This window comes from Echiichthys vipera, assembly GCF_963691815.1.
Source record: "Echiichthys vipera genome assembly, chromosome: 19".
Classification (NCBI taxonomy): domain Eukaryota; kingdom Metazoa; phylum Chordata; class Actinopteri; order Perciformes; family Trachinidae; genus Echiichthys; species Echiichthys vipera.
Window position 1 is genome coordinate 14,701,375 of NC_139844.1, and position 26,337 is coordinate 14,727,711.

The 26,337-nt window shown below is 40.4% G+C and overlaps 1 protein-coding gene across 1 annotated transcript in view; it reads right to left on the reverse strand.

Annotated features, from left to right (window-relative positions):
* ryr3 (ryanodine receptor 3) overlaps nt 1-26,337 on the reverse strand; it is a gene marked incomplete at its 5' end in the record, with an annotated part of 111,715 nt that overhangs the window by 65,356 nt on the left and 20,022 nt on the right. Inside the window, 16 exon segments of the mRNA XM_083934084.1 lie at nt 942-1,183; nt 1,369-1,502; nt 2,616-2,734; nt 2,825-2,920; nt 5,260-5,395; nt 7,259-7,439; nt 7,585-7,706; nt 9,339-9,503; nt 11,573-11,729; nt 12,516-12,590; nt 13,240-13,333; nt 13,566-13,668; nt 16,256-16,368; nt 16,716-16,794; nt 17,164-17,238; nt 23,398-23,502. Of these exon segments, the coding sequence (XP_083790210.1) occupies nt 942-1,183; nt 1,369-1,502; nt 2,616-2,734; nt 2,825-2,920; nt 5,260-5,395; nt 7,259-7,439; nt 7,585-7,706; nt 9,339-9,503; nt 11,573-11,729; nt 12,516-12,590; nt 13,240-13,333; nt 13,566-13,668; nt 16,256-16,368; nt 16,716-16,794; nt 17,164-17,238; nt 23,398-23,502 (1,996 nt within the window).

Genomic DNA, 26,337 nt, shown 5'->3' on the forward strand with positions numbered 1-26,337 from the left:
GGCAGCAGAGAGATGGAGGGATGCGTGACGAGTGCTTTTTAAGATGACATGAAACGGACGGGTCTTTTAGTAGATTTGGAAGGGAAGAGAGGTGAAGTAGATGCTATGCTTTGAGGGTGAGAGCAGAGGAGAGAGGGCATTCAAGGACTCAAAGCCCTAAAGCACCAAACTAACAGCTGGCAATAGGAATGCAATACAGTTATTTCCTGGAATGTAGGCTTAGAACGCACAGCAACTGTACATCTGAAATAAGCTGGCCTTCACTTTTGCAGTCCATTTAGTGTAATTATTAAGTGTGTAAAAAGTCCTTAGGGGAGGTCTTAGGTGGAGATTTTATGGTGAATATTTATTTCTCTGTCAGTGCTGTGACTTTGTCCTTCACTATGTGGAAAACGAAAAGAGCAACCTAGAGAATGAACAGCAGGCTCCTGCATTATTCACAGTAAGTTATGTCGAGGCAAAGTTCTTCAAAATCCAAAAGACTTCCTTTTTGTACAACGCAACTACCTTGGAATTACTTCACTGCAATTGTATAGAAAGATATTTTTTATCAGTTTTTAATATAGAAAGTAGACTAAATAGATCATTGTCAAAAGAAACAGAGCACACCTTTTTCACCTTTATTTGAATTGTATTTGCTGGTTTGACACAGAAAACTTAAAAAAGTGCCAGTTTAGATATTCAAATCTTACATATTTCTGTACTTACTGTAACATTAAGGGTTTAACACATGTGAAGGACCTGATCTGATCTCAAAAATATAAAGTTAAAGCAGTAAGACCCACTCACACATTGCATACTCCATAGAGGTAAAACAAACACTTAGCATTCTAACTCAGCTCCATGTGAACAGCAGGGTTTCTATGTATCCATATAGGTTTCCAATCCCAATCCCCCTTACATAAAACTAGCCTGTGGTGCTGGTCTTAAAAGAGGCCTACCTGACCAGAGATGCAGTCCATCAAAGCTGTATGAGTACAGGTCATCTCCGACACCGTTGCCGCCCCATCCTTCTCCTCCGCCGGGGTATGGGGCGTAGCCTTTAGTGTTGGCCCAGCCGACCCTGAGGTGGGTCGGCTCGCCGGTTACAAAGTGGTCCACCTGGTCGATCACCAGCTCAAAATACCACTTCTTATACTGAGCTGAACCTTCAGCCACGCCCAGGAAGATGTTTGGCCTCATGCTGGAGGTGTTAAGAGAGGGAAGAGGCTTCTATGATGTAAAGCATGTTTAATAGTTGAATACCAGTTAACCTGGGAATAAAAGTCATTCAGTATATTCTGTTGGACCCACAAATTAAAATTTCAATCAATTTATTATACATAAGCTGTTGAATAAAACCATAAAGAGGTTTTTCTCTTCCTGTACCTCTGAACATCATTGACCAGTCGAGTCTGAAGCAGCAGGTCCCTTTTGGGGAGCAGGTTGTCACAGATCAGATTCTGATTGGCTCTCACTGCCACCCCGTTACAAACACAGAGGGAACACAGGACATCCAGAATCTAAGAGAGAGAAACAATCGGACATTTTTTAATAGCATTTTTCTTGTTTCATAAAAGTGTTGCACAACCTCTCATCTCACTGTGATGAGATTCCACACATTTTTTTCAGTTAAATAATTAATTCAGTCAGATTATGCACGCTGCAATGCTTGTAACATATGCACACTGTGTAAAAGGCCTTCGAGGCAACACGGTCATAGACTTGCACCTGCCACTTGTGAAATGACAGCTGTTGTTTACAAGGATGCCCTTTCATTCCTGGTACAAATTACAGGATAAATATTAAGATACTGTGACATTTGACCACTGCATGTAAACACATGGTAGGGAACAATAATATCGTAAGTTATCGGTCCTTGTGACAAAGATTTTTAATACAATTTTCTAGTTCGGACTTGTTAACTTTTATTCAACAGTTATTGTTATTATTATTAATGAACTGATGTAAGCAGAAAGGATTTGGAGGCTAGGATAAAGATTATGCCCACTACTAAAGGCTTCACAGTCAAATAGGGTTTTGTCTGCTAAGAGGACATGTGGATTTTTGAGAAACTCAAAAGAGGAATAAAGAGAAAATAATCCACACACACACACACACACACACACACACACACACACACACACACACACACACACACACACACACACACACACACACACACACACACACACACACACACACACACACACACACACACACACACACACACACACACACACACACACACACACACACACACACACACACACACACACACACACACACACACACACACACACACACACACACACACACACACACACACACACACACACACACACACACACACACACACACTTGAACAATATACTTGTATTTTACAGCTTGGAATTGTTTCTCTACATTTACCAAGTTTCATCTAAGGCTAGCATCAACTCAACATTTCACCTGCAACAATGTATGCTAACATAGTAAACCATGTTTCACAGCATGTGACTAAGTCAAGCTAACATTTGATATTAACATTATCATTATTATCATTAGCATATAAACACCCCCGTTTGATGGGTTTCAACCGGGAGTCGAAGCCAATCACCTTTCAGACTAAACTGACCCCCTATATTTCTGCCCACCTTGTGATTGCGTCCATGTTTGTAGAGCAACGAGATGATGGATTTAATGTGACCTTTCTGAATGATGTTCAGAGCCTCCGGACTTTCTACCAAGATACAGTGGAGGACTTCCAGGATCCCTGAGGGGTCAGGCAAAAATTGTCATTAATCAGAAGAAATGTGTTTTTATGACACTCAGTGTAACCAGGGTTTTGTGTTTCCCAAAATACCTGATGAAGACTCCAGTCTCTCCAGTTTGCTGACCAACCAGTCCAAGTTGCGGGAAAACTGGGTGCAGTTGTTCCTGTTCCCACGAATCAGTGCAGCTGAAGAAAGGACACAAGGTTTAGCAAAGACATAAATTCAATAGATCCAAGCAGCAGAGTTTTAGATGAGTGGATGTTCCAGACAGTATGAATTTTAATGAAAAACATTTTCCTGTGAACATAAAGTTGTTGTCTGACATCCCCGGTCCAGGGGCACGTATTAAAATTCATTAAATCTGCCACAAAGGACGGATTTTGAAGACACAGTGGAGTCAGTCACGCAGTTCTATAGAAAGTTGAGAGGTATTCCCTTGTGCCCTTTCTCTGCCACCATGGTGACATTAAGAAGTCTCCTTATTACTTTAGCATCTCATTTTTCACCATTAGGATTCAGGGACACTAGACTGATAATGCCCATGAAGTCATTTAACGACACTTTGTGCCAAAGGGATACTGATGGGTGGCTAATCGCTTTTAATTCCGTCTTTTCAAGAAAACTATTGTTCAATGTGAACACATGGATAGAGCCACACCGCAGAGCAAGTGGCGAGGGTGATCACTGTGCATGATGTGAATGTGAAATTAAAATTCAGAGAAAGAGAGGAGGACCTGAGGCTAACATTAGCATACGCAAAATTAAGTGATAAAGAAAGTCAACCCTAATTACCACCTCAAGTAGAACAGACTGAGCTTTTAGTGATAATAGTGCTGGCAACATTTCAATGAAGAGAACTGTAAAAGGGTTTGAGCGTTGAATCCAGCATCGACAGTCACATTTGGCACATGGAGTTAATTGATATCAGGAAGTGATGCAGCAGTAAGATTGTCGATAACAATCAGAAACAAATGTCCTTGAGCAGAAATGAATAAAGATGCTCTTTTGAATGAAAAGTTCAGCTTCAAAGCCCTGCCAGATGGTTCTCTCCAACAAAGTTATCTGCATTTACGATCGACCACAGGACTAAGTTGAGGCCCAAATACCAGAGAGCCCTCCCCCTCTTGCTACAAACTTTCAACAGCAATAGCTAAATGGGTGGCTACAGCTTGCAGGTCGATTAACAGTGTGGAGGATGAGGGTCTGCTTGAAATAATTTGCATCGCATCCAACTGCCCGGATGAATTGCCTTGAAACGGCATATTTTTTGAGAATGCAGTACCTTTGAGGTTCTTCTGGAGAATATTCTGGACAGTAGTTGTTTTTGTTTAGGATTGTTGCAATAATAATAAACATACATTTGCATAAAGCAAGCATATTTATCCACTACAATGTCGATAAGAGTATTAAAAACTTTTTTTTAAATCCCTTTAAAAAAGTACATTTAGAACAGATAAAATGTGCAATAAATTTGCAATCGATCACAAGTTAACTTTGGACAATCATGCGATTAAATATTTAAACTGATTGACAGCTCTCATTATAACCATTACTATTAACTTGACACCTGAAAATCTTGTTTTATCTGAGCTGAATAGATTGAGATTTCTGAAGAGATTTCATAAAGAGGTACAAGTGCATGTAAAGTACAAGGTATTACTATAGGAGCTAAACTAATGATTTAGCATGATTAAACAGATAGAATAACCAATTAGATGGTAAAAGATGTATTCCCTGAGATAAGACTGACAGTCTTACTATGGAAAGGAGAGGAGGTCAGGACATGCACAATTAATCATGCAAATCCCGCTTCACCAGACTGCCTTCGCATCCTTGGGGGTGACCCCTCTGTAGGCGAGACTGGAGCGTACCCAGACGAGTGCATTTGTGGGTTTTGAGCGTGTGAGTTTAATGTGCGTGCATGTGGGAGTACATGCTGGGGAGGTGATGAATATAAGGGCAGGCAAGGTGAGCTGAAGGGAAGCTGTTGAAGAAAAAAGCTATGACAGAAAAACAAACAACCCCAAAAAAAGTCGTAATAAAACTTCTCAGGGTCACAGCTTTAAGCTACGGGATAATGCCAGCACCTGTGACAGCTGGCATTTTGCTAATGACGCTATCATTTCTTCAAATGTGCAGCTTAACGCTTCGTAATGTGCCCACACTGATCTCAGAGAATGACATAAAGGCAGGGCAGCTTATCAAAGACGTAAACAAGAGGCATACTGTCTTTGCTTCACTCTCCACTCCCTTGTCATAAATAGGTACAAATGAATGTCACACATAGGCCGTCACCAGCTGTGAACTCCAAATGTAGCATGGAGGAAAACAGGGAGGGAGTTTATGGAAGAGAAAGGAAGAAAGGAGAAGAACAGAGGTGAGATTAAAAAGAGTGAAGTGTGAAGGAGAGATGGAGGATTCGCTAAAGACACCATGAGAAGATTAAAACTGCATTTCTACCCAGGGTCAACAGCTAAGAGAAGATGTGGATATTTCACATGAATTATGACTCAGGCCCACTTACCCAGGAGTTCATAGAGGAGGTTGAGAATGTCTTTCCATGCTGCGCCTGACTCCTCCCCAGCCACCTCTCCAAAGTGGGCAGCACTGTTGTACAGGTTCATCCGGTCGATGCATTTGGACAGGAGTGCCAGCATACCCTAAGAAAATGCACGATTATTGCCATGAACAATCTAATTTCTCACGCCCAGGCACGGCATGCTTGCTGGCCGCAGCCCGGTTGAGAGAGGTAGGCTTTTGTAAAGCACGGATGCACATGTATGGGCACGAGCGTGAGCATTGACGGTGGTCCTGATGTCTATTTATATGCGTCTGTTTCCTGCGACGGACATTAAAAGATGCTGCCCAATGGTTCGCGGTGGTTCGATGTGGAAGTGGAGAGTTTACTACCGAATTTGTCAGATGAAAATCTTTTTAAAAGGTCAGACAAAACTAAATCTCCGAGGGGCGACGACGTATAAGCAAGAAGCATTCTATCCGCGGCCCAGATGATTTCAAGTAATGTGAGTACAAGCAGGCCTGGGCCGCATGGGGGGGGGGGGGGTCACCCTAAAGCACGGTACGAATGGACAGTGTGAGTGCGCCCTAAGATCTTCTTCACACGACGGACACATTTTCTTGCATATATTCCCATATGAGTGTTTTGGGGGTCCACGGAGGTCAACGGAGGTCTGCTTCATGGAGTGCTCCATGTAAAGTATGCAGAACTAAACATTAAGCTTCTGAAATAATCACTAAAAGCTGCTTTTCCTGGTGCGTAAATGCGTACACAGTCTCTCTTAGAGCGTGATCACACTATCCTTTTGGCCGCGGCCAAAACCGGTTTTTCAGCTAAAGTCTAGTACCTTTAAGTAGTGTGAGCGCACCCGCTCCGCGCTCAACTGGGGCCAGCTGGCCCTCCACGGCCCGCTTGAAAGAGGTGGGCTTTAGCGGAGCCGTTTGCACATGTACGAGCACGAGCGTGCGCACGTGCACGCGCACGAGCCCTACAGCAGTAGCGTTATGTCCGCCTGTTCGGACATGTAAATAGAAGGACGGACCATGCGCGGACATTTAACAACAACAACAATGGTGGTGAAAGGTTCATGTTGGTGTGGTGCGGAGGTGGAGTGTTTACTGCAGATTTGGTCGGATGAAAATATTCAAAAACAGTCGACAAGACGCACAAAAACTCCGAGGTCTATGGAAAGATTTGTAAACAAAGCCACACACACGCGATCAATGCGTGTGACGAGTTACGACTTGAAGGCGTATGGACAGCAAGAAGCATTGGCCGAGGCCCTGGTAGTGTGAGTACAAACGGGGCTTGGGCGCGGGGGGGAGAGGGAGGGGGGACAAGTACCCTAAAGTCCGGGTCTCGGTCCGGGAGGATAGTGTGAGCGCGCCCTTAATGGGACGCCAACGCACTTGCCTGAAATAAAATGATCAGTTGTCCGCTGCAGCAGTAGGCAGCAGCTCTGCTCTGCTTTTTGCTAGATTTTTAGAATGTAATTAATATTTTCCTTAACGATGTTTTATTTCACCCATTCGGTGTCAAACAGAATGTTACTTTTTATGAACCCACCCAACCAATTGACGGATTAATTCCGGTGCCCGTGAACACGACTTGTTTTAACAACAATAATAATTATTTGTTCACCACTACACATCTCTACTGTCAAAATCTCTAATAAAAAGGCATTCGAATATGAATTACATCTTTTCTTTTTGGGCCAACTAATTGGTATGTCACTATGCATTAAAGATGCATAGCGACATCCCAAAATAGTTTGCTCATTTTTGTTCTTATCAAAAGCGTTCCAAATAAAAGCTATATAGAGGACTATATAATAAAACTGTCATCTTGATATAAACAGTATCTGTAACTGAAGTTGCTCCAGTGGGTAAAATAAGTATTTTGCTTTACCAAAGATTCATATTACTCTCACATAGCAACTCCACAATCAGCATTTTGTCAGAGCTTCTGAATCAGAAGTTGACCGCTCCACATCGTCCACTCTCACCTCCTCTTTGAAGAGGTCCTGACGTTTGATGAGTGAACGGAGGAGACACTGTTTCTCCTCGTGCTCCAGCTCTGAATCGGGCTGTTTGAAGTACTCGATCAGGTCGTTCAGTGTCTGCAGAACCTCTTCAACATACTCGGTCACCGCCGTGGACTCTCCCTCTGCAATGCTGTCCAGAGCCCTGGGGGAAGACAGGAAAGACAGAGAAGGAGAATAAAGCTGTGAAACTTGAAATGAACCCAGCAGGGATTAACATTGTGTGGGTGTTTTGTGATGTTGTGACAGAGAAGACGGATGAAAGTGTTTGTGAATAATCTTGTCATTACTTGATGAAGTTGGTGAAGAGGATGGTGGTGTTGCGGATGATGCGAGCAGCCCGAGACTCCTCATGCTGACAGCGCTGCAGGATAAGCCCATCGTCCATGTGGCCCTCAGAATGCAGGCAGGCCTACACAAGGACAAACAGATAAAAATATGTATTTCATCATTACCTCAGGACCAACACTATGGGAACAACCAGGCATCACTTACACCATGTACAGAAGATGGATAAAGGAGGCCATAGAAATAAGAAGGTGTGAGGGCAACACCATGAACAGAGACACCATTCTCTGCCAGCGGCACCAGGGCGAGGAAAGGACACAACCGGGTGGGGAACTTTATTTTGAAGTTTTACGGCCCGGTCAGCTGTTTTCATAAAACACGTCATGCCCGCAAGAAAACAGCAGCTCTGAGGAAGGCTGGAGTACAGCCGAAACTGTCAGGTAAGAAAGGGTAAGAAAACATCCTTACCATATAACTAATTTGTCTGACTAGAAGAAACTTTAACTTTCAAATGGATAATGAAGACATTAGGAATACAATCGATCTAATGACTTAATGTCACGTTTCATCTGATCAGACTTTTCAAAAGATCTCCATATTTTTAATTATTTCGTTACAAATTCTGGATCTTTTAACAGATATTAGAGTTAATGAAAGATACAAAGTTTTAGCACATATTTGCAAAAGAGAAAGCCAAAGAAGTATGTCACGTTTCTCCTACAGCTATGAGGTCTACACCACTACAGCTCAGTGAAACCTGACTCACTGTAATCAAAAAGCATAATCAAGAACAGGGACAAGGTGGGGTGGTGGTGGGGGGTGTCTAAGTGTAGACTGATCATCACCTCCAACATATCAGGTACTCACTGGCATGCTGCCAAGGCTGAGGGGACTGCCTGGCGCCAACTCAAGCTGGCGTTGAGATGCCACCTTAATCCCCTCTGTCTCACCCAAAACTAACTGTCACCCTCCACATGGCCCATTATCACATTTAAAATCGGTTGCCACATCATGTGTGTGGGACGGGAGAGTGTCAGGGGACGGGGGTTGTGTAAAGAGTATCTGGGGTAGACAATAACTTTAAATAGAGTGGAAAATAAATATTCGCATTGGGTTGGCTGAGTATTTAAATAGTCATACAGCCCACTGGTTTGATTAGGTGTGATTTGCTACTGTGCACACGGACTTCAAGGTGTTGGGAATTAACAATGGCTGAAATTTAGGCTCTTCCTGTAAATACATAGGTAGATGCATGCCAGATACCACATACAGTACACAGTTTTTTGTATCACTATGCAACAGTGCAACGACTGGTTCATATTTATGCAACAGGCTTTTCCACCTATGAAGTATGACTTGCCTGAATATGTTCCTATAGGTCCAAGAGACCACAACTAATTGTTAACTAAGGGGATAAAAACCAGGACTGGAATTTCCAGTATTCATATACTACAGTACACATCACAGTATGGTAAATATATGCTAAATCACAGCAAAAATAATGGACATAATGTTTGACAGAGGTGAGATTGTTCCGTCAGATTTTCTTTGTCTAATTTAAACTCTTATAGAGCGAAAAACTTATTTGTGTCAGTTTTTGATCAAAATTGCTTGAAATCAACTGACATTTTGACTTGACCATTTTGTCCCAATGCAATCTCACTGGAAATCAACAAACGATAACTTTTTGATATCTTAATTAATAATCCAGTTCCAAAATTATTCAGTAAAATGCTAAAAGTTTTATCCAATTTACCCTTCTTTTCAGGGGTCCTAGGCGAGACGATTTGGCATCAGGCGCCAGGTAAGACAGCCACAGTCCTGTTGCCACATGCATGACGAAGCAGACAGAGTCTCCGTACTTGACCTCCGGCACTCCCATGCCGTCGATGTCCCTCTTTTGGCCCGAGTCGCCCTTTTCCTGTTGTGTTCACAGTTAAAGGCACACACCCACATTACCAAACATAGACACAGAGAAAAGGCAGCACACACACACACAACCCATTGGCATGAAAATATGATAAATGAAGATGTATTGTTATTCGATGGTAATCATAGAGGCAGGTTGATGAGAGTGCATTCATTGGCCTGCCAGGAGGTTTCTGCTGGCCTCATTAGCTCGGCTACATTTCTGGCTCAGCAGAGATGGAGCGATGCAGCTGATTGCAGTAGACAGCAAGTAGCGGGGAACATATTAATGCCAGTGTTTGACATCACAAAATCATTGACCTTTTTAGATACAGGAACCAACTGGCACTGGGTTGGGTGTGCAATGGGTGGAGGAAGAAGAGGTTAGGAAATAAAAGTTTATGAGTTTAAGAAGCATGAATCCCCAATAATCCCAAAGCAACTGCAGGAATAATGATTACTGAGGGTAATTAAACTGTTGTCAGGAAAATTAAAGCCTCCCTAGTGGACAGCACTCAGGAGGATTTCACAGTATTCCTATGCAACGTGGTGGTACTCTGTGAAGGTGACTTGTGGCATTGAGCTGTTTATGTATTACAGCATGCTCATGTAGGAAATCCCTCAAGGTAAAGCGGTTCAACTCAAAAATGTACAAGCATTAGACAATTGCATTAGGATCTACAGCACCCAACTCTAATTGAAACTGTTAAAAGGGAAATAATTGCATTATTTAGCTTTAAAACAAGATTGGGAATCAAAGGACCCCTATGAGACAGTAAGAAATAAAATTGAGAAGTGCGACAATCTTTCTCCTGTGACAATTTCAACATCTCACAAATAAAGTAAACACCTCACTGAACAACATCTCTAAAGTTCCCTTTCTCAATTTGAATTTCAAGCCAGCCATGATCTCCTTTCTCACGGTTATTTTTGGCAGTGGGATCTTATTCTGGGAATACACATGCTATTAAAACAAAAGATCTGAAGAGCCCTCTGATTAAGAGAGAGTTCAAAACAGAGTGTGGGATAAAAAAGGGTGAGTGACATATACAAACATAAGCAGAGGCAAATGAAAGTATACTGGAATCCCACAATGCATCCCAGTGACTCTTAGTAATAGAATAGAATTACTTTAATGATCCCAGGCTGGGACATTATTTAATGGGGGTGATGGTTAATTAAAATTATAATAAATTGTTTGCTCCAATATTTACTAGGAGTCAGAAACAGTATAGCAATTGTTTATGTATGATTTTTAAAATCAATTATTTAATGCCTGAATTGATTAAATTGCTTAATTTTAGTCTGTTTGGAAGTAGAAGGAGGTTACATTTATTGTTGTAGTTTATGAGTGAGGTGACGTCACATGTGCTTCCCCCTGCTCCCTCACTTTTTAAATCTAAAGTGTGGTAAACTCCAAACATACAGTAAAGTATGGAAAGACTTTGGGTTTCACACAGTGATATGAAAAGTAGAGCTAGACACTAAAGCTGTAAACTCTGTGCAATACAATTCTATAGTTACACTAATACAGCCGAGTGCCTTTCTTTCTCGACTGCGGTCAAACCAGCCATCACATGAATCTCAATGGTCAAATCAGTCAATGCTACAACTATGGGGCATCCATATCTATACTGACGCTTACATGAAAGTCATTCAAACAACCCAGATTGAGAAGTTACAGACTTGGTGAAGTTTGCAGAACGATACACGTGTGACTGTGCTGGTTTTCAAAATGAGTTACATACTGTATATTGAAATGAATGAATCATTAGTATTATATCTACCTGCGTCCCTTGAATGAATAAGAAAGTACCTCTAAGTTGTGAGTGATAAATAATTCCGGACAATGACTGCTATATTTGAGCTGAGGTCCTCACTGAGGACATCTCTAAGTACAGACAGAATTCTAGCATTTTTACTGTATCAACTGTATGAATTGGGTGAAAAGCATATCGCAGAGTCCTCTTTTAATGAGTTAGGTTGACAGAGAACATTTATTTACATCAACAGCCAAGGCACAGCAGAGCCAGTTGTAAAAATAGAATTAGTTATGATTATAAAGGGACAGTGAGCACTGACCTTGGAGGACCTGAAGCAGAAGGCAGTGGACGTGGTGTCGCACTTCTGCCTGTCCTGCAGGACCAGTCCGCGGTCCTCAGTCAGGGCCAGGTAGTGGCCAGTAGAGAGGTGGCGTAGTCGGAAGGCCTGACCCCAACGAATGTGGCTACCGCTCCAGCTAAACACAGAGTACTGGTGTCATAAACCTGGAACACTGGAGTGTCTGCATTCTTCCAAACTGGAAACCTCACTTGGTTGATTTTACCTTTATTTTTCAAATGACAAGTGACCAGAACATTAACAATGACAAGAATATCAGACTTTTCTGAACTTTCTGGAGGAAAATGAGAATATGCCGTTATTGTTGTCCTTCATGCAAAGCATGAAGCATTTATAGTTTATTTTGCAAAATTCTGGATTTTGACGGCTCTGGAGTAGAACTGGATATTATAATAGCAATATAACATATAATACCACGTCATTGGATTTAATTTAAATGTGTCTGCAGCGCAGAGTAACGAAAACTCTTAAGTATTGAAAGATGCCACCAATTGTCTGGTCGAAAATCCTGACTAAATCCTGACTTTATGATTTCATGAGGGAAAAAAACGCCACTGACATATTTAGTGTTGAAGTGTGAAGTGTTTCACCCTTCATTGAAGATTAAATAATTTCGGAAAATTTGAAAGAGAGGAAGAAGAGGGAGGGTGAAGAGAAGTAGATTGAAAAGGATAGTGAACAGAACCTCACCTGCTAAAGGACTTTGCCATGTCATTGGTAGTGACAGTTCAAAGTAGAGAGTTTATTTATAACCTACAGTACAGTAGATGTGACATTCTTCAGGAAGAGATCCCATTAAATTAGACAACACCTCCATGCATGTCTTAGAGATATCTGTGTCAGGGTGTTATGTTATTTGTTTATTTATTTTATTCATTATGTGTGTGTGCATGTCTGATCTCACCTGATCCTGAGAGGCTCCAGTCTCCAAAGTGAGCGGGCCCTTGACGCTCCTTTACCTGCTTCATAGTTGACTATCCTGAGAGCACAAAGACACAAGTGAGGGCTTTTATTATTTATGAGTCTTTCACACAGTGGGAATAAAATAAAGTGTAGATGAGTTGGTGCCACTGCTACAGTTCTGGCACTGAGCACCAGTGATGCTGATTAAGTGTCTCACTGCTAAAAAACATCCAGACAAGAAATTCAACCAGACCATCACTTTACTTGATCTTTTAGTCTGATACAAATAAATATTTTGCTTTTTTTGTGATACAGATTCTGGAAGGAGAAAATATCAACAGAGGTCACTGTTTCTCGGCTGGGAACCGGAGGGTCGCCGGTTCGAGTCCCTGTGTGGACCATGAATCTAGCGTGGACTGGTGGCTGGTGAGGTGCCAGGTCATCTCCTGGGCACTGCCGAGGTGCTGTTGAACAAGGCACCGAACCCCCAACTGCTCTGGGGCGCTGAGCTATTGGCAGCCCCCTCGCTCTGACATCTCTCCATTAATTGCATGTGTGTATTTTGGGCCTGTGTGTGTGTAACCTGTATAATAATGATAACTAATAAAAATAATGATAGTGAAAAAATAGAATTTCCCTTGCGGGATAAATAAATCTTCTTCTTCTAAAAACTACTCACACGACAACTGAATGTAGTTGGATTACCGAGCTAATTATCTACCAACCTCTGCTCCTCCTGACTCTTGTCTGCTCCGGGGATGGTTAAGCTCTCATCATGCCCATGACAAAGACGCATCACATGTCCACCAGTCAAATACCCTGATAATAACAAAAGCAAAGTTGTGGTACAAGACATTCAACATTTTCCTCTCTGATCATTATGGTTGTATGGCGTTTTACTTATTGCTTACAGGCATAACATGGCCAGACGAATATTAGACATTAGCAAGTTATACCATTTAAAATCATCTTACAAATGTATTTAACTGTCTTGGATGAGAGACAGTTTTTTAAGTGTCTGCTGCTATTGTTGCTGTGGTCATGAACTTGCCTACAGCCACGTTGCCGGATGAGCAGGTAGGCTGAACGTTCCACAGGGTCTGCATGAAGGAGGCATCCACCTGGATGTTGCTGCCATTGGAGATAGACAGGTGCTGCAAGGGAGAAGGATGTATGCAGGGCTTTAGACATAAGGGTGGAGACTGCCAGTAAAGTAGTTGTGTTAGCAAGAGGGAAACATACAAAAATAGTGAGATTCAGCAAAACTGCACAAATGGAGGGAAATGTCCCAGCGTTGGGATTTGAAAAAAAGATTAAAGAACCAACTTTGCGAGCTGCCCAAAAAGGTTTATAATGCTGTGGGCTAAAAAGCACTGCAGCAGTGTTTCTCTATGCAGCAATGTCCAGATAATACTCTTTGATAATTCCTCCCAGCAGAAACACTTGGAGTGGCTCCCATTTCCCTAAGGGCAGGTTTCAGAGATGAGTGAAAAGCTGGAAATGGTCCTAGCCTTCGGGTACATCCACGCAAGAGTTGATGTGTTGGCTGACAAAAACTTTTAAATGTGGTACATCTTGTTCCATGTCACTGAATTTCCCTGAAAAGTATGTACCTTTATATCATTGTTAGTGCAAATATTAAACATCTATTAAGTGTTGTTATTATAGGTGTTTCAAAAGTGTACAGTATACAGTCTATTTCAGTGCAACCATTCCTACATGTTGAAAATAAATACGGTGTGCTATGCGTAATAATATTGTAAACCAGTGTGTGAAGTCAAACTATTTGTGCACCAGCTCTGCCTAATGATTTTATTAATTGTCTTGACATTTAGGCACCAGGCTTGAACACTTCATGCAGAGCAAACTGCTGTCACAATTCAGTCCATCTAGACACAAAGCAACAAACGTATCCTAAAGAAACTGTCACAACCGCTATGATTGTTCACAGTAATGGAGCACTGACTGATTTTCCCTGGATTTCTGAAGTGTCCCACTCTTCAAAAGCTGAGCTTCTGTCGGGCCAAATCAGGTGAAGATTTCCCATCGGATGAGCAACAAATCTGGATCCTTGCCAGTTTTGCTTTAATTGCATATTTAACTCCCTGAAGGGCCAAAGCAGCCACAAGAAGCGTGCAATGCTCCTTCTCATATGCGAGGCACGTCGCTGTAACTCCTTTTCCATTTCTCTCTCAGCTTCTTCCTCTCCTTCTTCAAATCTCCCTCTCCTCTCTCTTTACCAGGTAAGTTAATTGAGGTCGGGTGTATAACTCGGCATAAGGGAGACAACAGTAGCACCAAGCTCATCAGTCAGATGGGTGCCTTTCCTAGAAAAAAAAAATGTTTTAAAAAGAAAATTGCACAGGATACTTTTTTCCGTAGTATCCTGTGCAGTAATCAGAATTCCATTACAGATAGCAGTGCAAAGTTTTCCCCTTGAAGTGCCTTGTCACTCTGAAGTTGGATGGAGCGAGACAGGTATCAGAGCGATCCCATGGCTATGAAACTTACCAAAGTGCGGTTTCCAGACAGACGGTGAACAAAAGCAGATAACTCCAAATATGCGGGGCGCATAATCTCAAATAAAAAATAAAAAAAACATCTCTCTCTGCATTTGGTGCATTGTCTGCCTCTAAGCTCTGTGTAGAGGCAGACAATTCTGTCTGACATAAAAACATTTGGCAGAGAAATAAGGTAGCCCCGAAAAACAACAGCAGGGAAAATCTGAATTATGTGAGATCTGACAAGCAAACCAGACAAAGGAAAATGAGAGATGATAAACTGTGTTTCAGAAACAAGACTGATTATGAGACAAGCAGCTGATGCATCCAGAATGTATGAAAAATTGTAAATATTCATGAGAGAAAAGCCTCTTTCCTGGAAATCAGAAAATGAGAGGAGGCATGCTGATTTAATGAGAATTGCTTGAGCAGTAATTAACCCATCATCTTTTAAAACTGCACCATCTTTCAAGTGTGTGATGGTGCGTTTAAGACAGATGATAGATCTAGTGATGATACTCAACTATACCACTTTCTGCTAGTTTTGAAGAGGACTGCTTTGGATCATGGCGTCAAAATCAAATGCTTACTGTCCTTTTGAATCGCTTTCAGCAAGCTGGTAAATCACACTTTAATAATGGAAGCTACACATAAAACATAGCTGCATGTGCAGTGCAATTTGTGCTTGAGAAAAAAATAGTTTTTCTGCAAGTAATTAGTACAATAAAATTAACAATAAACAGCATTAGCAACTTTCTTCAGACTTATTAATTAAGGCTTTAATTAAGGCTTTAATTAAGAAGTGTGCAAGTTTTCTTTAGATAATTTTGGATCTTTATATTATTTATTTATGTAATAACTACCAATTCCACACAGCGTTTTTCCATCTTATACCCTCGCCTTTAATAACTTTAGCTTTATAGTAAACAGCGAAGGTTTTTCTCCTTAACTAATCTTTATTGGTGTATTTGCTGACCTGGGTAGAAGACCTCTACCCAGTCTTTGTGCCATATATATATATATATATATATATATATATATATATATATATATATATATGGCACAAAGACTTATTTTATTTTAATTTAATTTTACTTTTATTTATACAGGTAATAATCTCGATGAGACACAGGATCTCATCCTCAAGAGTGACCTGGTCAATATTTCAGTGACCTTCTCGTTGTCTTTTCAGTTACAAATTTAAAAATATCTATTGTTATAGATACTGAACTTGACCTACCAGGTATCTCTCTGTCGACACGCTGACTAGGATCAGATCGTCTCCGATGCGAACTTTCTCTCCCTCTGATCTCTGCTTGGACGCAGGGTGAATAGTCCACCAGCAGGCCTCTCCTGTTGACATAAATACACAAAAACATAAATATATTGGTGATCATCAAGTACATGCATACATTTGAGCAGGTCATATTGACTGAATCCTCTCTCTTCGTAAAGAGAGTGGCAAAAAGCATAAAAACAGCAATCATCTGAGGAATACTGAAGAAGCAGTTGAAGTATTGTTTCCATAATTTCTGTAGTTCAGATGTCAAATGCATCAATGTAACTGGGTTTTACAGTATTTCTTCAATAGGTATTGATTCCATCTCAAGGTTGAGATGACTACTCACAAGGACTGAATTCAATTTAAAGCAATGAAAACCCATGTGAACTCCGTAAAGTGATTGTTAGTCATACTGTACCTATTGAATCTTCTTGTAGTCCGACATCAAATGACAGTTTGTCTGTCAGAGACCTCGATGTCTTCAAACAGGTCAGGTACTAGGGAGTGACAAATGAATTAGTGCTAGGTAAACGGGAACATTAAGACAAGCTGAAAGTTGAAGTCAGCTCTTGTTAAAATGTCTAATCCAAATATGACTTAAAATCATTTATTTATGGATCAAATACAAATATTGTAGGACTTAGAAATGTATACATTTAATGCTAAAACAATTAGTCAATTATCTGATTAGTTGATTGAATCAACAATTCGATTTCACCAGTTTATCTTGTCAAGGGAACATACCAAACATTTCTGTTTCTCAAATGTGAACATTTGAAGCTATTCTTCTCTTGAGTTTGGCTGTTATTCTGACAAATAAGTGTCAAATATATGAGTGTTTTTGTTTACTTGATGTTGATACTTACCATATCACTGAAGGAGTGGCGGAGGAGGATGGCATGACCGTAGAGCAGTGTCCGGTGTCCACCTCCATGACCGGCCTGCCAGGAAATATACAGGTAACAGATTACAATCACATCCTAGTATCCTTGACCTCTTGACCCTGTCTGGTTTGATTTATCGCATCTATAGTCGACGTTAGTAACCTCCTCCTCACATCTATATCAGAAATGAAGTCAAGAGTTTCCTCTGCTTTTGACACTGTGTGGGTAAACTGCACAGGACTAAACGGATACAAGTATCTTCAATGTCGGACCTCCACTACAAGTGCAAGCAGGAAAACAGACGAAGAAAGAGGGACACAAACACACAACTACACACACAATCAATCAAACAAACCGACAAACATGTACAGTACTGCACTCATCAGACAGCTTGCCCATTCTTGTGATAAACAAGAATGATTGTGATACACTGAAGCACAGTGGCAGAGGAAATGTGAGGAAATAGTTGAGGAAAAAAAGAACCACCACTGGAGGTGAATAAAGACAAACGTACTTACCCTTTTAATCAACCTCTAGCAGCAGAAAAAAGAAAAGCTGCCATAAGCAGTGATATCTAAATATTTTCTGCATGAACACACATATTGGGTTTTAGCAGGGACTGTGAGCTGAATAAACACACATTTGGAAGAAGCCTACAGCAGGAATGGCATCAGTAAACTTTAAATGGAGTTTGAGTCAGAACTCATACACAAAGTAAAAAGGATTTTCCATTAGAGTTCTAATACATTTCCTAAAGTTTTTTGTTCTTCATTTTAAAAATGAAATGACAATTTAGTCCAGTCACACCTGATAGTATTGTTCATACATTATTTCATATTCTATACTGTGTTTCATTGTCGCATTGGAAATTTCTATTTTTCAGTCCAGATTTGACTTCCAGATGACACATAATATTTAAACTCTTGTGGCATAAAAACAGCTGGGATCAAGCCCAGGACTGGGACTGTGCTAACCAGTGTGATGCACACTGCAGTGTTTATTCAATATAGCAATACATGGAGGCTATACTCTTTCTTGTCAAGTTGTTAGTGTTAATTTGTGTGTTTGCTCGCAGGGTCACATTTAAACTGACCTAAAGGGAACTCTCAACTGTCCCCTGAATTTGACCCGTCCAAGCTAATTCTCTTTTTGGCTACCACGTTTCTCCCAGATGGCTTGTACAAGACAGACAAAAAAGGAAACAAAGTTTGATCAAAAGAAAATGGAGTATCCAGCAACAGCTGGGAGGGAGGGAGGGGGCACAGAGAGAGAGGGAGCCAGCCTGTATTTCAGGCCTGCTGTCCTGCTGACACATCAATGCCAGGAACTGTGACCTTTGGTTTGGTGCCCCTCCAGTTGTGAGTACTGTATCCTTAACAGCTTTCTGGTGTACCATTTGTGTTGGGTACAAAGACAGATGTATATGTGTGGATGTTTGTTTTTTCGCATAAAATGTGTGTTGGAGGCATTTTGCATTTAAGAGAAGGGTTGAAGAGAAGGCCACTAAAACAGGGTCATTAACGCTTTTTAGGCCAAGGACCCCTTGGCTGGAAGAGAGACGAAGCAGGGACCCCCTACTACAACTATTGTATTAAATTTGGTTTCATATTAAGTTAGGCCTAACAGCTAGGGTGGCCTATAGCCTACACACAGCTTTTTAATGGTGCATACAATACTAAGATATTATTGACATATTCATATATGTATACACCATGTTAATGTTAAACATACATTTGAAAGACACATTGAATCCTTCAGCTCATTTGTATAGGTGCATGGCTACCTTGGTGGCTACCTTGCCTTTATAACTTTTCAACGGAATTCTATTGCTAGGCAACAGCCTTGGTCCTTGGTAACTTCCTGTCAGCTCATGTCATTCACATACGCTGCAACAGGAAATAAACTAGGACTGTTTATATTTACATCTTTGAAAAGGTCAGTAAGCCAGTAAGCCTATCTATCATCAAGGTTGTGGAAAATGTATTTTTTTCCCCAAAATGTATCTTTGCTAGTAATACGTTGCATTCATTTTGTTACTGTAAACATAACATAAAACATAACTCCTCTTATACTTGTTTTTATGGTGTGATTTGCCGGAGGGGACGGGTTCAAACAGGTTCAAACAGACTCCGGTCTCCTGTAGGCTACTGGGCCCGGGTCTGAAGAACCTGGAAACCCAACTGCTGCACTTATTTTTTGTTGTTGCGACTACTATCTTGAGATACTAGATGGCAGTGTTCTGCTCATTCTACATATTCAACCTTTAAGTAAAAATATATGCCTCTCTACGAGAGTGAATGTCCCATTTTAGAATAATGTGATTAATGTCATTGTATTATAATTATTGATGCATTACATCACTTCAGTATTGCAGCTAGTAAAGTTGAGGCTAATATTAATTACTTTACATGCAGCCGGGTAGCTTGTACATTTAATTCATTTGGTTATATTTTGAATTATTAATCACAATACGCAAGTAGTTAAGATTATCAAATAATAGTGGATTAAAAAGAACAATATTTGCCTCTGAAGTGTTGTTGAGTAGACATATCAAGAAAGTATCAAGAAATTAAAATGTTTTGTAACATGAGAAATATTTTGGGGTCTGGTAGTAGTGTCAAAAGTGTCAAAGCTATCAAAATTACAATAATAAAGGCTTAGAGCAAGAAATGTTTTATACTGTACTAACTATAATTCTTAACCATTGCCAATATAATTCATTATTTTTCTGTTGATTACTTTTGGCAGTGTGGGCCACTGTCAGTGATTTTGGTGGCTTTGTTATGATCACTGCTGCTGAGCCAACATCCTGAACACTGATTTTTTCATTTCCTGCCTACTTGGCATTACGAGAATGAAACACTATGTGCTTTCTCTTTGTTAAAGCCTGACACAGCCATTACACCAAACCATGACTAAGTAATTTACCTAAATGTTCACTTCATATATCAATCCTATCTCATATGCCTGCCCAAGCATGGAAAATTGCACACTAATCACCTTTCAAAGGCTGTGAAGAAGGGAGTCATGCCAGACTCATTTGCTAAGTACCATCTGATGTATTGATTCTCATGTACATATTCAATGCCCTGTCCTTCAAATCATCTGGATAATGAGACAGTGATTGTGCTACATTTGCCTATATTTACTTCCTAACAGTCCATCAAAACATGATTGATTACTAGATTTGCTCAACAGTGTGAACACTCTGAAATCCAAACCGATTTCAGGACATTTACTCGTGTCAATACTTTTAAAAATGTTAGAGTCCAAACCCAGAGAAAACAGAGTAGCACACCCAAACCACAATGTGAGTTTTCTGCAAACGTGGGGGTTTTCAGATCCTTTCATTTAGATTCAGTAAATTAAATAAATACAGGAGCTTATCATTACTTGCTTTGGTAAGCAAATTATATGTACTGTATATGCATCTATCGTTTAGCAACACAAACACTGTAAACGGTATATGGCTCGGATCTTAATGCATTGAAAGAAAAAAAAGGAATGATGAATAGCTGAAGCAAATGAGAGGCAGACTATCACTTGAAAGTGCTCGCACACTTGCACACTTTAGTCTTCAGCTATGAGGCAAAACATTTGACTCCTGTGCAGCAAGTGACAGCACCAACGGACGTCTATTTCAAGATTGCCATAATTTAAAGTTCAGAGACATCTGTGACAACCTGATTGATTGTCTCCAGACTGGCTGAGGGAAAGAGAATACGCTGAGCTATGGTGAGGTGAAAACTTAATTTACTATCTACACAGAAATTAATGTATTTTGATATCCATTTGCACAATATGTGCTGAGATGCAAAGTTTGAAAGGTTTATCTCCCTACATTTCAATACCTGCCATGGACATTTAAACCATAATGCTTTACAAGCTATGAATGCGGCTTTTATGGCAATCGAGAAATGGGCGTCACTTCAACTGAAAGTGCCGGAAATGCAACCCTTTCGTTTGGCAGTCTGTCATGCACACTGACAACATGATGGATGAAGGGACTGATGGACCTACCCATTTTTCATGGTCAGCGCTCTAGTAACACACAAATACAGATGAAAAAGAATGTTATTGGGTTGTATGGCAGTCAATTAAACGAATCTGAGAGCAACAGTAGAGAGAAATGGGCCCTTATAGTGGAAAGGAAAGAGCAGGGTGATTTATTAGCCTTGCTACCAGGGAGTTTGTATTCCAGCCAACATAATGTTGTCTTGCCAAACTAAGGCCAGCCAACAATGTTGCACTGCTGAGCACAAAACAAATCTGCTACCCAGGCTAATGACAATGCAGGCCTGATTCACCAGTGGAGTCGGAAGGTATACAACTTAAGACACTTAAAGAACAATCTGTGCCAGAAGGCTATGCTGTGCATGAAATTACAGTGGTAGTCAGAGCCAACCCCAGCACAACACATCATTTGGGCTATCTTGCATTAGTATTTTGAGATTTTGTACTTAATTCAACTTGCAAATAGAACCGTAAGGCTGTGTGGTACTCAGGTTTCCTGTAATTGCTGCAGCTGTACAGCACAATGATTCATGCAACAATAGCTTTGTCATCTCTGCTCCTACAAACCAGTGGTCTGTCCTGAGTATTAACTAATAATAATAATAATTATAATAATAATTGGGCTCATGAACTGAGGATGCTTTCAAAATCAACACAGACCATGTGCATCCAGTAGGAACAGGGATGAAGAAAAAAAAAAAAACGCCACCACTAACAAGCAGTTTCCTGTATGTTTTTTTATCTCCAAATGTAAGGCTGGGATCTATTTGAGAATGGTAAGCACTGTTTTCTCTTTGTTTTTCCCCAAAACATATTAGCATTTCATCCAAACGTGATGCCATCCCTTCCCATCTCTTGACTCCCCCCCTCTTGATCTAGAAGGGCTGGGTGATGAGATTAAATGACACATGAAATGACTGTTGAAGCCAGCAGCATGAGTGAATATGAGCATCTGAAAGGGGTTTACAAACCGCACGTAGCCCACCCGTGTGCTTTATTGCCTGTTAATGACGGCCCCTGTGCCACTGCAGAACCTCTGCCCGATCACAGATTACTTACCTGCTCTTATAAACATGCCAAGTGAGCTGGAACGGAGCCGGGAGGAAGGGGCTCGCGCGGTTTTGCGTAAATCAAGAGAGCAGAGGTTGACGAGAAAGGAGGCTGTGGATGCAGCACTCTATCAGACACAATTTCTCCCTGAGCCCAATGGCCTTTCATTATCATTGCCTTCTGATCTCTTCTTGCAAAACAGGAATGTGTTACAGAGAATGAAAAGAGACATCTTCTATTTAAAATTCAATCGAAGTTCCTGGTGTTAAAGTAGTTCAGAGTGTTTACTAGAAGTGGTTTGCCTGCTTTGCATTTAACACAACCTGCTCATTGATTTTTTTTATTTTTAGGAAAAATATGTAGAAGTATGTGCAAAATACTATATTTGTGTATAAACTTAGACCTGGAAACGACATTCAGTTCAGCACTTATTGGAAGCCTGTTCTGGTTTGTAGATTTTCGTCCATTTATACACTTGTTACGCATTAGAGTATTCAGCTTTTACAATTATCCAATGAACCAGTTACTTTCTTAGACTAAAATGTTTGACAATTAACACTTGAAAGCCTACTACGTGGAGATACTATCTTGTTACTAAATGAATAAAAACTTGCTCCTGGCTATCTAGAGCAAGTCCATCATACATACTGCAGAGGACTATACCTTCAAAACACCTGTATGTAGTGGGGATTGGGCTTCCGTTGCAAAGGGTATTTTGATGTTCTCTTCTCAAACCTGTACACTTGCTGTAACTTTAAAGTGTCTAACAGTTACGTTTACGGGCGGACAGTGTGAGTGCCCCTCAAGAAGTCTCCTCTAAGCAGATCTAGAGTAATTGTGCCGGCACTCTGGCTGTTCTCCAGTGAGGGATTCTTCTCAAGTTCAATCAAAAAAGATCCAGTTACCTAAACTAGTTTTGAAGATCATTATTCTTTTACAGTCATCTCAGACCACAGTACGGTACATAAAAAAAGCAATATCACAGAAATAGAGTATGAGACTTCTAACTGAAACCTATACCGTAAAAAAATAACAAAAAAAAAGCAAGGGGATTTGGCAACAGAGTGCTACTGGTAGACTACAGATTGATTTGTTTGTGTGCATGAGACAGAGAGCAGCAGGGTATCAGTGAAAAAGATGGGAACTACTCACCCCTTCGCTGTTCTGCCCACTCTTAGCCAGCATCTCCTGCAGGGCCCGCACCGACAGGGACTGCTCCAACACAAAGTTACAAACACACAAGTCTGGAGGAACATACTGTGGGATGGAAGGAAGAGGGGACAAGGGCAGGAAGGAGGGGAGGACAGAGGGAAAGAAATATTAGTTGAAGAGGCATGACAAGGTGTTTTGAGCAAAAACAAGCTCATCTCCTGGGTACAAATACATAGTGCCTGAAGTTTATCCTCCTTGACTTGAACTGTACTGCACCCAACTTCTTTTATCCACAGAACTTTTTGACATGTGATAGAAAATTTCAAACCACTATAATACTATAATGTGTGAACTCTGGCTGCATATTGTTTTGTGTTCCACTCTGAGAAAAGGGACCTTTTCTCATATATACACAAAAAGGGACCTTTTCTCACAGTGCATGTTGACGAGAATCAGCACGAGAATTGGCAGGAGAATTGGCAGGGGAGTCGGCAAGACTACGGCCTGTTTTGGTAACTCTGGAGATCATGTTTGAGACACTAATGTTGAACTGCACTATATGTTCTCTTATACAATACACTTTATTTTTATTCTAACTTAATTCTGATTCCCAACTGGTCCTTATGATAAGAGTTTTTCTAACATGACAGGGGCATAATGTGAGACTCAATATTTTTATATATATTTATATTTAAATTATATATTTTTCATCATATTGTTAATTATGATGCTCATTGACATTGTAAATGTTGATACACGTAGTGTCCAAGCTGTCTGATGGACTGTGGCATGCCTAAACAAATTGCAATGTCAGTCTAAAGTAGCTCCAAACTGTAAATAAATAGACATTTTAACATTTTTTGAAACCATTTCTTGAACTAACATCAGAAAGACATTTAAGTTCTCATTTACCAAAGCCAGCTGCCTTTCCATTTTTCTACTTGTAGCATATGTTTGGGATCTGTAATCACCAGTGGTATAGTGGAGGGTGTATGCAGGTATACCACCCCTGTTTCCTGCAGTTTCATCAGCCAAAAAGCTATTCAAATATATAGGGGAGTATACTCGTTTCCTCCTCGGTATCCTACCCATCTACAGCGTAGTCACTTTCATTCTGGGGACAAACATTATTAATTACTTTATATTCATCTGTATGCGTCTAAAATGTGTTGAATAATTAGACACATACACACATAAGCAACAAATTGTAGTCGGTTACTAAATGAATTGCAGGCCCTGATCTGAGACAAGAGACCAACTGAAAGGATTAAATTGCTCAGTGAGGAATGGTGCTCATAAATAATTCTGATAACTTCTTTGCCATCCTGGTGTCCTTCTGGGGAGTATGAGGAGGGCTTTTAAAGGTGCGTGAAGCCTGCAGCTGCAATGACCAATAATTAGTTTGCCTTAAACCTATTCCTCAGCACACAGCGTCTCCTGCAACAACAGGCTTCAGATCTGTTGAATACATCTGAGATCACATATGCTGGTACATAATGCATCCCAGAATACATAATGCAATGGGCTACTCAAAGGCAGATTCAGACACAGACCTGTGGACATGATCATTATCTGTGTCTGCTTGTAAAAGTATGAAACATTTCATTTACCTTACAGTATGATGTGCTAGATGGCACTGTTGATTAACATTAGAGTGCCAACATGACGTAATCAGGAACATAAACAAACACTAGCCCATATATCCATATTAGTTCATATCTCCACCTTCATGTCTTTGAATAATCATAATATTATTTACTTTATACTTTGTATCTCCATTTCCTTACAATAGCCAGCTTCACATAACATGCTATCCATCCCTCTCCAAACACAGAAAAGGACAAGTAATGATTTAAAAGTGCTGGTTGCATGCACTGACTCAGTAACACAACCAGCTGACCCTTGACCTCTGCAGTGAAGTGAGAAATGTGAGCACAGGGGAGAGCTGCTGGGTGATAATGAGCATGGCGCTGCCCTGTAACTCAACACAAACATGCAGGGGAACCTCCAACACCGCTGTCTGTGCATGTGTCCAGTTCTGTGAGCCACAACCAACAGCGTGCACATAAATGTTGTCTACACAGATGATGTATCATCTAATTGCATTTACACCCAGATAAGATGTTTTAAGTGACAAACAATCCAAAAATTATCATAGAAAAGAATATTTGTAATAGACTAGCAGCCCAATAACATGACACAGGGTCAGTACCTGCAAGAGGACATGACATGACACAGCTATGACACCTGTGGCGACATACGACCTCCTACAGTGATAACTCTCAACCTGCTGAAGACCTTACACCTCTTATGAATTATTCACCGTCAATATATTCCAATTATCCTACTTTCACAGGATTCAGGCTTTAACATTCTCGCTTGTCTGGAAATAGCAGAGACTGTCTCAACGGTCAAAGCGACCTTTAGAAAGTCTGCAGGGAGCTTAAGATAATGCAATAATATAAACCATGAAAATTAGTAAAGCGGTCCTTCAGAAAATCACACAGCACTAAACAAACTAGACTCTCGCATCATATGCAAGCTATTCAAAAGAGATAAAATGCAGTGAAATTATATAGGTAATAATTATATTTCGTCTACTGTTGTAAATCCCACTAACTTGTTCTTGTTCCCCAGCAAAGGCATGTCAAATGAAATTAGTCATTTTAACGTTCAATAGAACTTTTTCACGTTAAATGATAAATCACGGCATATTCTTTCTTTATATATTTTGTTTTTGTAACCAACAATGAACTGATCCTACTGACATGTATATTCTGTATAGCCTTAATTATCAAAGAACACTTTCATTATGATGAACACAGGCACTGTGGTTTATTTTCAGTTGGTCCCACATACACCATGCTAAAAATAACCACTGGTGCATCAAGTGAGTATTAATCCATGACTGAAAATAGCCCCCAGCAAATTCCTTGTTTC